General features: G+C 41.8%; 1 protein-coding gene across 1 annotated transcript in view; it reads right to left on the reverse strand.

Annotated features, from left to right (window-relative positions):
• Positions 1–15,412, reverse strand: part of itga1 (integrin subunit alpha 1) — a 220,360-nt gene that overhangs the window by 61,843 nt on the left and 143,105 nt on the right. The window contains exons 18-19 of the mRNA XM_033030915.1: positions 6,467–6,603; positions 2,851–2,961 (exon numbers count right to left, since the gene is read on the reverse strand). Of these exons, the coding sequence (XP_032886806.1) occupies positions 2,851–2,961; positions 6,467–6,603 (248 nt within the window). The remainder of the gene's footprint in view (positions 1–2,850; positions 2,962–6,466; positions 6,604–15,412) is intronic.

The following is a 15,412-nucleotide window of genomic DNA, read 5'->3' on the forward strand; positions in this document are numbered from 1 at the left end:
AAAAGTTAATCTGCAAATCGAATCGGTAGTAAAGAAAGCAAACTCAATGCTAGTATTTATTTCAAGAGGGCTTGTATACAAAAACAGGGATGTAATGCTGAGGCTCTATAAGGCGCTGAAAAGGCCACATTTGGAATATTGTGAACAATTTTTGGCACCATATCTGAGGAAGGATGTGCTGGCTCTGGAGAAGGTCCAGAGGAGATTTACAAGAATGATCCCAGGAATGAGTAGGTTAACCTATGATGAGTGTTTGTCGGCACTGAGCCTGTACTCACTGGAGTTTAGAAGAATGAGGGGGGACCTTATTGAAACATACAGAATAGTGAAAGGCTTGGATAGAGTGGATGTGGAGAGGATGTTTCCACTAGTGGGAGAGTCTAGGACTAGAGGTCAGAGCCTCAGAATTAAAGGGACATTCTCTTCGGAAGGAAATGAGGATACATTTATTTAGTCAGAGGGTGGTGAATAAGTGGAATTCTTCACCACAAAGGGCTATGGATGCCAGGTCAGTGAATATTTTTTTAAGGCAGAGATAGATAGGATTTTAATTGGTACAGGTGTCAGAGGTTATGGGGAAAAGGCAGAAGAATGGGATTTGGAGGGAGAGGTAGATCAGCCATGATTGAATGTGGGAGTAGACTTGATGGACCAAATGGCTTAATACTACTCCTATCACTTATGACCTTATGAAATCTAAAACAACTAAGTTCTCCATCACTGATAGACATTCTGATCCATTTAAAATCAATGGAGCAGAACACCAAGAGATGGACTAACTGCTGCAGGCTGTTCAAGCGGAATTCCCAGCACAAGTACTGGGCAATTGCCACATGTTAATACTCCTTTGCTGTACTCAGTAAGAATTTGTGAGATTGCCTGTATCCATGGAATGGCTGCAAGAAACTTCTAAGACTTTTGCATTTGTGCAGACATTGGTGTGAATTCAGAATTTGCTGACTGCTTCACAGGGAAACACCACCATTTCTGCGTGGACTTGCTGTCAGTTCCCTGCAAAATATGACCCAGTTTGCGTTAAATCGTGTGATTACTCTCAATGGCAAAAAAACAGTACCAATATATTGCCATGGTATTTTACTGTGACACAGCTCCGACACAAGGAACTGTATATGCAAAGAAAGAAACAAAGTGCTGGAGTAACTCAACAGGTCAGGCAACATCTCTAGAGAACATGGCTAGGTGACATTTTGGGTCGAGGCCCTTCTTCACACCGATGTTTTGTTATTAAAGGATAGCATCCTTGCAAGAGACAGGGTGGAAAGAGGTGCAGTTCAGATAACTGTGGGAGTCGGAGGATTAGTAGTAGATGTTAGTCAATAGTTTGTCCCTTGTGATGGTGAAAGAGAACACTCTCGAACTTCTACAGGTGCACAGTAGAGAGCATACCGACTGGTTGCATCGTGGCTTGGTTCGGCAACTTGAGCGTCCAGGAGCGGAAAAGAATGCAGAAAGTTGTGACCACTGCCCAGTCCATCATCAGCTCTGACCTCCCCACCATCGAAGGGATCTATCGCAGTTGCTGCCTCAAAAGGGCTGCCAACATCTTCAAGGACCCATACCATCCTGGCCACACACTCATCTCTCCGCTGCCATCAGGTAGAAGGTACAGGAACCTGAAATCTGGTACATCCAGGTTCAGGAACAGCTTCTTCCCCACAGCCATCAGGCTATTAAACTCACCATCAAACAAACTCTGAACTATAACAGCCTATTGCACTTTATCTGTTTATTTATGTGTGTATATATATGGTATATGCTATGGTATATACTGTTCTGTAATTATGCTTCCAATACTCTGTTGTGCTGCAGCAAGCAAGAATTCCATTGTCCTATCTGGGACACATGACAATAAACTCTCTTGACTTGACTCTTGACTTTAGAGATCAAGAAAGGGGAGAGAGGTGTCAGAGAGAGTTCAAGTGAATTTGAGGGCAGGGTGGAAGTATGATAAAGTTAATGAACTAAATTAGTTCTGCTTGGGTGCAGTTCTGAAGAAGGATCCTGATCCAAAATAGCACCGATCCATGTTCTACAGAGATGCTGCATGACATGCTGAGTTACTTCAGCATTTTGTGTCTTTTTTGCTAGGGCAATTTTCGTATCTGTGCTGCAATTTGCTTAAAATTTGGTAAGTTACAGCTCCCACCCATAGGACCCGGTTTAAGACCTGAAACATGGTTATATGGTCCTGGTCCTGAATCGTGAGAACAAAAATAATAAATGCCCATTGTTGACTCTGGATATCTGCCTTTTCTCTTATAACCTCTGCAGCCTTCTATGTCTTTACAGTTTTCCGCACGTGGCCTATAGTGGGACTGGGAATGATCGGTCCTTCCATCTTATTTACATCACAACAGGATGTGGCACGAACCATTTAATTTCTTTATAAATTGACCATTCCATTCTCAACAATTGGGCCAGGCACTTTTTGTATATTACATGAGGGTTGCATATAATATTTATGCCAAAACAGAAATCAGAAAAAAATATATTAAATGAGTACTTCCTTGCTTTAAGAGACTGTTATCATGGTTTGTTTCCCTCTTGCTGTAGTATAGTCTGGTCACATTTTTCAAATAATAGTTGCTTTATGAAACAAATGCAAAATATATGACCAGAAATGCCCATTCCAATTATCCAATGGGTAGGGCCAAGTGGAAATGGATGCAAAGGCAGCTACAAACCATTTTTTACCTGTGATTGATGCAAATTGATACAATTTTCGCACAACAGATTTTTAAAAGTAAAATCCCATCCGATTGTCAAATTCTTGTCACATTTAAACAAAAAACACAAAATTGATTATACAACTGTAAGTTGTTAAATTACCAAAGCTTTCTTTGATTTTGGCAGGTCAACATCCAGGACTGGTCCTTCCTCTGGATTTAAGGTCTCAAACTCCACCAGAATCTCTACAGGATTTAGAAAATCTGGAGCATCCTATAATATTGCAAGAAATGAACAACCATTGGTCAAACTTGAGGATGGCCAGTCAATCAAAATTAATGTTGACATATGAAGAAAAGTCAAAAACAAATGATAACATGTTCAACATGAATGGGCTGACAGACAAATTGTAACAGGCATAAATTCTCACCATTGACTTGAATTGAAAACATTTTATTAGCCAAGTATGTATACATACAAGGAATTTGCCTTGGTGCTTTGCTTGCAAGGATAACAACACGATATACAGCAAAAATAAAACATTATAATTTAAACATGTGAAGAATAAACTAAAATACCAGAGAGCAAAAAGAGGCGACAGACTTTTGGCTGTCGAGTAGAGCTACTGCTCATGGAAAATAGCTGTTTTTATGTCTGGTTGTGGTGGCTTTGACAGTCTAGAATTGCCTCCCAAGGGGAAGTACTTCAAAGAGTTTGTGGCCAGGAGATCGGTCAGAGATGATCTTACCCGCTCGCTTCCTGGCCCTTGCAATGTACAGTTCGTCAATGGAGGGAAGGTTGCAGCCAATAAACTTCTCAGCTGATCGGACGATTCGCTGCAGCCTCCGGATGTTGTGCTTGGTGGATGAGCCAAACCAGACCATGATGGAGAAGGTGAGGACAGACTCTATGATGGCAGTATAAAACTGGACCATCATTGCCTGTGGAAGATTGTGTTTTCTCAGCTGCTGCAGGAAGTACATCCTCTGTTGGCACTTTTTGACTGTGGAGTCAATGGTCCCTGGAGATGATGGTTCCAAGGAACTTAAAATACTCCACAGATGTGACTGTGGTGTTGTTGATGGTGAGTTGGGGGAGGAGAGGGGAGGGGGAGCTCTCCTAAAGTCTACAATCAATTCCACTGTCTTCAGAGCATTGAGCTTGAGGTTGTTGCGATGACACCAGGACGCCAGCTGTGTCACTTCCTGTCTGTAGGCAGATTCCTCCCCATCCTGAATCAGTCCAATCAGGGTTGTGTCATCTGCAAACTTGAGAAGCCTGACAGACGTGCCCGTGGAGGTGCAGTCGTTGGTGTAGAGCAGCATATCTCAACCTTTCTACGCTTGCGGAACCCTTGAAATAATTTTCATGTATCAGGGTACCCTACATAAAAATTATTATATATCTTTATTAATCTCTTTCTTTCTCTTTCATAAAGGTCATAAGGCAAACATAATATATTTTTCTGATAAATGATTTAAGCAAAAAAATAACATGTTTTTCTCAAGTTAATTGACAAAAAAACTGAAATCAAACTGCGTTCAAAACTGAAGCAAATAAGGGCAAACAGAAGAACTAACCTTGGAGGGGAGAGAGAGAGAGAAAGAGAGAGAGAGAGAAAACACACATAAACATTTGAAAAACTAACAAAAATAAACATAAACATACTTAAATTTTTAAAATTCATATAACATCCCTAAAGACAGGACTGCTGGAGACCTTGCATGTGTCTGTACTCGAGTCACTTGAATCCGTCACGTACAGCTCCTGTCCACTGACCACGAAAGGCCGTTTCACACTGGCGCCGTATGGACGTCGCTATATATGACGATGCTAAATAGACATCGCTAAATATGCCGTACGTATATAATAAAATCACGAATATGAAATTAAACACAAAAATGACTCAAAAATGCATTTACATATAATTAGCCAATTTATCACTATTTCTCTCAGAACCCCAATCGACCTCTCGCAGAACCTTAGCGTTCTGGTGAATCCCAGTTGAGAAACGCTGGTGTAGAGAGAGTAAAGGAGAGGGGAGAGTACGCAGTCTTGCGGTGCTCCTATGCTGAGGGTCAGCGGGTCTGAGATGTACTTTCCCAGCCTCACATGCTGCTTCCTGTCTGTCAGGAAGTTGGTGATCCACTGATAGAGGGGTTCATGCACAGTCAACTGGGAGACTGATATGAACACTAAATTAATGGCTATCAAAGACTTCTCATTAAAATTCAGGAATTTGGAACATTGGTGATAACTTCAATTGTTACAAATGGCTAAGTTTGGATCAGGTGAAATTTTGGTATTTTGACAATCTGAACCTGTTCCAGTTCCAACAGCAAAAGGCCTGGTACTTAAAAGTCTAGCTCAAGGAAATGATAAAGAGCACAAGGGAGAGTTTTCACCACAGTTGGGGAATGTTAAGGACGTTAAGCGTTCCAAATCATGACTGGCATTAACTATTGCAAGTATTAGACATTAGATAATAGACACTAGGTGCAGGAGTAGGCCATTCGGCCCTTCGAGCCAGCACCACCATTCAATGTAATCATGGCTGATCATCCACAATCAGTACCCCGTTCCTGCCATCTCCCCATATCCCCCGACTCCGCTATCTTCAAGAGCCCTATCTAGCTATCTCTTGAAAGTATCCAGAGAACCGGCCTCCACCGCCCTTTGAGGCAGAGAATTCCACAGACTCACAACACACACTCACAATTGTATTGTGACAATATTGTGTTGTATACAATATTGCATTGTAATTCATTTTCTACTTAAAGATTATTTTTAACATAAACAATAAACAAGGATTAAACCTTTTAAAAGGAGGAGCCAAACAACAAAAAAAGCTTTCGACTGTACCTTGGTACACATGGCAATAAACGGAACCAATTTAATTATGCTTCGAAATTCCATAGTTTTGTGCTCATTTCTGGGCAACAAATATACTTGTGTTTCTGAACTGAGGACAGGGGGGTGGAAGAGAGTTGAGTATTTCATGGAGAGGGAAATCAGCACTGGAGAAAGGAACACTTTTCCATATCTAGAGACAACGCTTCGATGTTCATTCCCCACAGTCTACTCAAATAATTGACTGAGATCACAGAACTGTAACTCTTGTCACAATCATGAATATTTTCATTGCTTCAACCTTGTAACTGGATGTCTGGCTAAAATGTTTGTCAAATAAGCCAATGGGTGAGATACATAGGATTTATATCATCTGGACCTTGGCTGGCACATGAGAAGAAATTGTCCACCTAGATATCTGTGATGCATTCTAAATCCCACACTGAAAATAACATCCTATGTTGCTGAGCACTCCATGCACTGTGTAGTTCTATTCTTAAACAACTGTGTTGATTCCAAACATGCATTAATTCCTTTCCCATAAATAAATGATATCATTCTGAAGTAAAAATGAATGATTTGTAAAAAGAAAATTTGAGAGATACGAGCCTGATAACTGTAAGGAAGGGACAGAAAATGTTCTTATTCATTAATTAAAAAAAAAAATTATAGGCAGAGATTTGTTTTTAGACATAGGACATTTCTTGGAGCATTAACATCACATAAAGTTCTGCCAGTGGGTGAATCTGGGCTTTTATTGTTAAATCCAATGCTATCCCTGCCTGCTATTCAAATATGCCTTTGCATGAGGCGTTGCTGGTGGTTCTAGTTTGTTATCATACTTTGGAATGATTACACACTGAATCATGAGGAAAGCTATTTCCATGTAAGTAAAAGCATTGCTTAAGAAAAAGTTTAGTTTACTTGCCAACATGTAGAAGATGTGTTCAGTGCAGTTCTGGGAGGGTAGGGTGATGTTTCCTTGGATATTTCTCTCATGTGTTTCTTTGAAGAGTCCTCTGGTGACACGTCGTGCGGAGTCTAGTCCGACTTTATATTCAAGAACTGCAACAAAAATTAGCACACTCGGTCAACTCAAGTCATGTCAAGAGTCAAGATTGTCCATTTGTTAAATGCATCGGATCTGAACTGCAATATGATTTTTTAAATTTTTTTTTTAAACTTGCTACAGCTTTACATGCATCATTAGATGCTGCAACAACTAAAAATACAAGTAAATATGTTATTCTAAGTAGACTAGAACACGATAGTGTAAAAAACAAAGTACACAGAGCAACCAGAGTGACATAAAGTCCTTTATTCCTCATTATAACAGCTCGTTGGTTATCTGCAAATCCCCACACCCAAAGTCTGTCCTGGGATCCTGAGGTTTTTCCTGACAAATACACATGTGTATATGTACATATTAAGGATCCACTCATTGTATAAATATGGTGATTAACTTCCAGACCACTTATGTCAAGAGGCTCCCTGCTGTATGTACCCTGTTCTAACAGAGAACGGGCTTTGTTTGGATAGCTGCATCTTGTGGTTTCAAAACAGATCACTGCTTGGAAGTTGCAATGGAAGTAGCTGTTGGTAAATGTCATTTTCTTTCCGCTATTTAAAAATGTGAATGTGTTCATTTATGTGTATGAATACATTTAAAATTATAGGTTATATTTATGGACATTTGTGGGTGCATTGGTTGGAAAGGGAAACAACCTTACTGGTATCTGATCTTTTTTGTGTCTGCATGAGGTCTGTGCACTAAACCTTTCCCAGAAAATAAGGATATGATATATAAACATTGTGTACTATCAGACCCTGAAATTGGGAACTTCAGATAACAGCCCTTTTATTTGTGAATGCATTTGTCAGTAAACACTAATTTGACAAAAGTTGTCATTGGATAAGGCAAATGAACGTGCATGAGGGAAACTCATGGTGTCATATACTACACGGCTGTTCAGTTCACACTATCCACCAAGTACCCAGTTACACTAAATCATGCTATTCTCGCCACATTGTCACTAACTGTGCCCCTATTCTACCTAGGGTACACAAAAAATGTTGGAGAAACATCAGCGGGTGAGGCAGCATCTATGGAGCGAAAGAAATAGGCAACGTTTCGGTCGAAACCCTTCTCTGATAGATGCTGCCTCTCCCGCTGAGTTTCTCCAGAATTTTTGTCTACCTTTGATTTTCCAGCATCTGCAGTTCCTTCTTAAACAACCCCTATTCTACCTCCCACCTACACTCTAAGGGTAATTTATAATAACGAATTAACCAACCGGCCCACATATCTATTGTATGTGGGAGGAAACTAGAGCACCTGGATGAAACCCATGCCATTAAAGAGAGACTGCGAACTCCACACAGACAGAATGTAGGACAGGGATGAACCCTGTAAAGCCAATTAACAATTGTTATAAACTATAACAAGTGGGGATGGAGGGGTTTTGGGATTGGTGTGTGGGTAGGTGGGTCAATGAGAGCCTCTATGTATGTTATGTCTTGTGCTGTATGTTCTATGTTGGACCCCCTCGAAAACGAGATGACTGTCCATCTCAAGGGGTTATCCATGAATAAACTTGTTCAACTTGTTCAACCAGATTGCTGGAACTGTGGTAGACATCAACACTGTGCTGCCAGAAATTGAATTAACTGTTAAACAATAAAATGCCTTTGTAGTATTAAGAATTAGGCCTGATATTAAACTGGCACTACTGCTTTAATTATTTTCAGTGATAATGTGCATAATGATATTTTAGAAAATAGTTAAACCAAGGGAGACAGGAGTTACCCTCACACGCCAAAAGTCTAATTTAATTTAACCTTTTTCACATTCAACTGGAGCCTACAAGTTATAAATGTTTCAGGGTTATCATGGAAGATATTGCCGTGCTGATAAAGCTCCTCCTTTTCTTGATCTTGAATAAGCACACATTCCATAGTTTATACAAACTCAGAGGTTATTTACTAAGAGTTGATTATGTCCCGAATAATCTAGACTGTATACATACAGTCCGCAGACTTGTCTTTTTATTGAGTAACCTCAGATGATAAATTAAAAATCATCGAGACACCAAAGTCAAGCACGGGAGAAACCTGAGAATGATAAATCATCATCTTGTTGGCATGAGAGATATTTTTAGTGGACAATCCCTAATCAGCTAATTTTTGATTAGTTTTCAAAGCATTGCTAAATGGTACTGCTATTGATAAAAATAACCAAAACAATAAAGCTGTCATTGCATTGATTGACATAAAATGCAAAGTCATTACAATTCTATAACTAGTTAACAGACTCAATAACAGGGGCAACACGATGGTGCCTTACAGTGCCAGAGACCCAGAGTTTGTACATTCTCCCTCATGGGTTTTCTCCGATTTCCTGGCACGCTCCAAAGAAGTACAGATTTTGCAGGTCAATTGGCGTTGGTAAAATGATAAATTGTTAGTACTGTGTAGCATAGTGCTGGTGTACAGGGTGATCAGTGGGCAGTGCAGACTCAGTGGGCTAAAGGGCTTGTTTCTATGCTGTATCTCCAAAGTCTAAAGTCTAAAGTAAACACCAGCTTTGATTTTAAATATATCTAGGTAACTCTGCCATGAAATGGCACAGCACCCACATTTAACCAACTTTAAAAAAGTGAAATAGGCTGAATGTGGTTTGCTATGTTGATAAAGTGGTTTACACCCTAAAACAATAATCTAGTCTCAATTGCACTTCATTCAATCTTACACATTTCCCAACACTTTGCTGTGTAGCAAGCAGGGGGCAGCAATGTCAGTCAAATGCCAGAAACACAAAGACAAGTCAAGGTTATTGCCATATGCAGAAGTATGGTGAGGTACAGGTCCAATGAAAATGTTGCTTGCAGCAGCACCACAACTCCAACATACAAGAACATAAATCATCCATAAACTATGCATAAAATTATCCTAAAAATCTACAACAGTTAAAAGGAACAGATTGGGGGGAAAAAGGCTATCAGTTTAAAATTCATTTAGCAAAACAAATGCATATTTGTGCAAGAGGTGGTTCATTGCATTCTGTGGCCGAGATAGATTTAAGGTTGTGCAGGCTGATTGAAGAACCTGATGGTTATAGAAAAGTAACAGTTTCTGAACCTGGTTCAGTTTTTAGTTTAGTTTAGACATACGGTGCGGAAAAAGGCCCTTTGGCCCACTGAGTTTGCGCCAACCAGCAATCTCTGTACATTAGCACTATCCTACACACTAGGAATAATTTACAGTTTTTCTGATGCCAATTAACCTACAAATCTGTACGTCTTTGGCGTGTGGCGTGTAGGGGGCGCTGCTCTGGCAGCAGCCATGTCAGCAGTGCGTCAGTTTTTTCAACTTTTTTTTATTTTTTAGTATGTTTTAAAGTGTGTATTTAATGTTTCTTTGTGTGTTTTGTGTGTGGGGTGGTGTGGGGGGGTAAGGGGGAAACCGCTTCGGTCGCCTCCTCCATGGAGAGGTGACTTTTTCCAGGTCGCCTCCCCCGTGGCCTAACATCAAGGATCGGCGCGGCCTTTCCCGGAGGCGCGCCCGGGGCTTCAGCGGCGGGTGCAGCGTGGACTCTCGTTGTGGAGCGGGTGAGCCCTCGCTGGGGCTCGCTGGAGGGGAGCGCTCCGTTTCGCTGGCCCGGGGCAGCCGGCAGCCTGAAGTCGCAGCCTGAAGCCGCGGTCTGCACAGCTCCAGCTGGCGCGGCGTCTACAGCCTGGGATCCCTCGTGGGGGACCCGGGGGAAAAAGAAGCCATCACTGCCGGCACGCGGCCAACTTCTACCACGGGGCCGGCATGGACTTACCATCACCCCTGGAGGGGAGCTTCGACCGCCGGCCCTGCAGTCTACGGTGCTTCTGGCTGCGGCGGAGACTTTAAATCTCGACCGCCGGCCTGCGGCCTACAACAATCTAAAGCCGCGGTCTCCGGTGAGGAAGAGCCGATCCTGGACTGACTCTGGACTCTGGTCCTGACCACGGGGGGGAAATGGAGGCCACATTTTGTGCCTTCCACCACAGTGATGAATGCTGTGGTGGATGCTTGTGTTACATTTTGTGTGTTCTTTATTATTGTATCGCTGCTGACAACCCAAAATTCCACCAGCCTGGCTGTGTGGTCATTGAAATACAATACAATACAATACAAACCAGAGCTCCTGGAGAAAACCCACATGGTCACAGATAGAACGTGCACACTCCATACAGATGGCTGTGGTTGTGTGACTCTGGGCTTTTGTATCTCTTGCCTGACAGTAGCAATGAGAAGGGGGCATGACCCAGATGGTGGTGATCCTTGATGCTAAATTCCACGCTCTTGAGCCAGCGACTATGGTGGAGAGGGCTGTCTGGAAGAGCTGTGTAGTTCAACATCCTCTAAGCTCCTGTTCACAGGTAAAAACCCGTCATGCCATCGATAAGAAGAACCTGGCAGGACTTGGCTACAATCATTCTACAGGGGTAAGAAACTGACACAACAGAGCTATGGTGAAAGAATTGTGGCCTCACAAGAAATGAAAAATAACCAAGAGGATTTGTACACCTCTCTTTACATTGGATGAATGATGATGCTCATAGTAAATACGTTTTTGCAAAGGCCTGTGTTCTTTATGTGAGTGCCACTCATTAGGAAATACATAGAAGCTCTGATAAGCGCTTGTTTCACATCGGTGCAGGTGGAATGGACAATAGGCTGCAAAGGGATGATTATTGATGTATTGCATTACTGTTAAGATTATGGTGTGCAGAGGCCCACTGTGTTTGCCTTGGAGAATGGTACATTACAGGATCCTTATAAAAATCACACAGCTACAATAATACCAGGCTCCACAAGTCAATTAGGTTATGAGGATATGAATGTTCAGCAGGAACATGTGCCCTCTCCCACCACTTCCCCTCCCCTTAACCTTCCTCTTGTTTCTGTTCTTCCAGTTCTTTTTCTTCCTCCTTTGACAGCAGCTGATGTCATCGATTGTAGAGATTCTTGTCATGCAGCAAAGCCAAAGTCAAAGTCAAATCCCAGACTCCAGATGGCAAGTCCACACCACACCCACGGCTAGAAGCTCCGCCGACCACAGCCCCATGATGTCAAAGTCACCAGGCCAGCGATCGGAGCACTCCTTTCTGGCGACCCCCGGCAAGGGTTCACCCCGCTCTGCGATGGAAAAGTCCACGCTGCACCCGCTGCTGAAGCTCTTGGGCCCGACTCTGGGAAAGACCGCTCCAATCCAAACTTTTAGGCCGCGAGAGGGGAGGCAGAGAAGCGACATAGAAAAAGTCGCCTCTCCGTCGAGGGAGACTGGAGAATGGTTCCCCCCTTTCCCCCCCCCCCCACCCTCCACACAAGACACACCGAGAAAGCAGGTGACGATGATGCCCCCACATTTGCTTGGCACGAACAGCAGGGTTCCAACAAATAAATTGTAATCTTTGGGAGGCCAGTGACATTTACAATCTGATCATTACAGATCAGATCCATCTTTTCCATCTGCACCTTGCTGCTGTAGTTGGAGAGAGTTGCTCTTATTACCAAAGATTTAAATATTGAGATGTACCAGCCACTAAAAATATCTGGCAGTGTGGATTTCCTCAGAATGTGTTGCGAAGACTTGGTATTCACCTTGTGAATATCCTTCACCTGATCCACAATGATTTGCACAATGAAAGATCAGAAATATTTTCAGTTTATAAATAAAATCCTGCATTAAATTAAATTAAAATTCAATATTAAATTAGAAGCAGCTCCTCTGGGCTTATGAGTTCAGTCAATGAATACTTGACTTTGTCAGATGCCAGCAGAACAGGCAAATCTCAGTGCCCTAGATGATTCCTGTTCCTCACTGAAGTCACAGGAGATGAAACAGTTTGTTCAGTGTTCAGCTCCTGAGTAACCTCTCTGATATTACAGCGAGCAAGACATTAGCTATGACCGTTCAGAAAGAGTCAGCGAAAAAGTAGAAGATCAAGGCCTGGGGGAAGAGTCTCAACCAGTAACGTCACCTATTCCTTTTTTCTAGAGATGCTGCCAGACCAGCTAAGTTACTCCAGCTTTTTGTGTCTATCTATCAAAGTTGAAGATTAATGTGATCACGGCTATGTGGAGAGTAGTTCTGGCACAAGAACAGGGCTGGAATTTTTCCTGGAGGGTGCCACATATCTCTCTGAGGACAGCCACAGAAAATCAGGCGTGCAAAGACATTGTTGAACAGTGGATGGGGTGAGAAAGAAGGCACTCTCACTTACTTCATGCAAGCTGAGTAGACTGCAGTCACTTTGGAATGCATTCATTCCAATCACCCGATATCAACATAGTGTTCCTTGTTATAGAAACTAACTAAAATGTCAAGCTTTCAGGCTCCACTGAAATAGTTCATAAGGGATAGGAAATAATTAGGCCATTCGGCCCATCAAGTTTACCCCACCATTCAATCATGGCCGATCTATCTTTCCCTCCTAACCCCATTCTCCTGCCTTCTCCACATAACCTCTGACACCCGTTCTAATCAAGAAATGACCATGAAGGTCACAGAGTGAAGCGTTCTGCTCTAGTAGATGTAAATGATGATGCCATTTGCTGCATATCAAATGTGGGTAAAATGTTGGGTCTGCTTACATAAACACTGCACCAGAAGTATCCAGTCTAATTTCACTTCTGGAAATCAACTCCAGGGAAATCTATTCTGGGCCAAATTGAAAGAGCATTGCAAAGTGCCCTAAAAACTGGCATCATGCATTCCAATTTCAGAACTATATTGTGATTGTCAAAAAGCTATCAGTCATAGTTCATTCCCATGAAATGAACTCTGTATCTTTTCTGTGACAACAGATGATTTTGTGACATGCTTAGAGTGATTGTTCTCATTTTTCACTTTGGATTTGAAACCTCAATTAGATTTAAGCACAACGAGACATGATTAAAACAGACAGAAGATTATATTACAGGTTATATCTATACACACTGCAATGATCAAAACACAACTAATTGCAAATGCTTAAAATCTCTTTGCAGTCTATTTTCCAGGCCCACCTGCGCTGATGTGTAACAACTGCTTGCCAGGCAACATCTGCAGAATGAAAAAGGAACTTCAAGGGGAAGATCTTTCATCAGATCAAATAAATCATATGTGTTTCATGTTGTAGAATAGGGGAAAATGCAAAGAGAACACAAGGAACGTTTGTGATAGGTTGAAGGTAGTGGTGCTGTTAACTGAGGGACGTTCACATTTGTTTATTACAAACTGATCCGCCTAAACTTTAGACTTGAGAGATAGAGTGCAGAAAGCAGCCCTTTGGTCAACCGAGTCTACACCATCCAGTGATCACCTCATACACTCGCACTATACATAATAGGGACAATTTACAATTTCACTGAAGTCAATTAACCTACGAATCTATATGTTGTTTGGAGTGTGGCAGGAAACCGGAGAACCCGTAGAAAATCTACCCGGTCACAGGGGGAACATGCAAACTCTGTACTGACAGCACCCATAGTCAGGATCAAACCCGGGTCTCTGGCATTGTAAGGCAGCAACTCTACTGCTATGCCACTGTGCTGCCTAAAGGTGATGTAATTGAAGGAGATGAATAAGAAGAGGCGAGAGCAAAAGTGCTGGCACTCAGGGATACAAAATACTCTGGCTGCTGGAAATTTGGAATTCATGAGAATGCTGGAATTACACAGCTGCTTATGGACCTGTCCCACTTAGGCGATTTTTTGGGCGACTACAGGCGACTGCCGCAAAATTTTCAATATGTTGAAATTTTTTTGGTGACAGTGGCGACATTTTTTGCTGTCGTAAGCTGTCGTAGGTGAATTCCATTAAAAAATAGTCCCTGGCAGTTGCCTAGGTGGGACAGGGCTATTAGGAAGCATTTCTGGAGAAACAAAAATCGAGTTACCCATACAGATTAATAGGTACTTCAGAAATGACTAGTTTTGATATAAACTGCCAAGGTTGATTACCTAAAATTATTGGATTTAACTTTGAATCCCGAGTGTTATAATTTACCCAGTTGGAAGATGAGTTGCTGTTCTTCAAACTTGCATTGGGTTTGGTGGAACAGTGAAGGAAGTCAAAGACAGAGGAATCAGTGTAGGAGAGGGATGAAGAATATTGGTGAGGGGCAACTGGCAGCTCACAATGACCATGGCTGACCGATCATCTAAAGTCCAATTGGTTTCTTCAATGTAGGGGAGATCACACTGTAACTATCTTATGCGATACAGTAAAGTAAGAAATGCAAGTGAAGATAGATACAAAAAGCTGCAGTAATTCAGCAGGCCCGCATCATCTCTGGAGAGAAGGAATGGGTGATGTTTTTGGTCGTTTGGTATCGACCTGAAACGTCATCCATTCCTTCTCTCCCGAGATGCTGCCTGTCCTGCTGAGTTACTCTAGCATTTTGGGTCTATTTTCGGTTTAAACCAGCATCTGCAGTTTCTTCCTACAAATGCAAGCAAATCTATACTTCAACTGGACAGACTGTTTGAGTCCCTGTATCATGGGAAAGGAAGAGGTTAAATAATTTGTTAGCATCCTCTACAGTTGCCTGGAAAATGGTTATTGGAAGAGAAGTAGTCATCAAAATTTAGGAAATAATCGCAGTAAAATTAAACAGGCACAACATAAGCAGGTTTGAGCCAATGAAACTGGCACAATACTGCTTCTGACCAAAAATCCCAGACAAAAATCTTGGGCTTTTACAGGCCATTAATATCTGTTATCTTGAAAAAGTATATATTGTTTCTGTAATAATTTATCCTGTAACCCAGTTTTAAAGAGGCTTGATTTGCTTCAAAATTATTCACCCTTTTACATGGTATAGTGCCTTGAAGATATTTATCCCCACGATATTACAAA

The sequence above is a fragment of the Amblyraja radiata genome, chromosome 1 (genome assembly GCF_010909765.2).
Source record: "Amblyraja radiata isolate CabotCenter1 chromosome 1, sAmbRad1.1.pri, whole genome shotgun sequence".
NCBI classification, from domain to species: Eukaryota; Metazoa; Chordata; class Chondrichthyes; order Rajiformes; family Rajidae; genus Amblyraja; species Amblyraja radiata.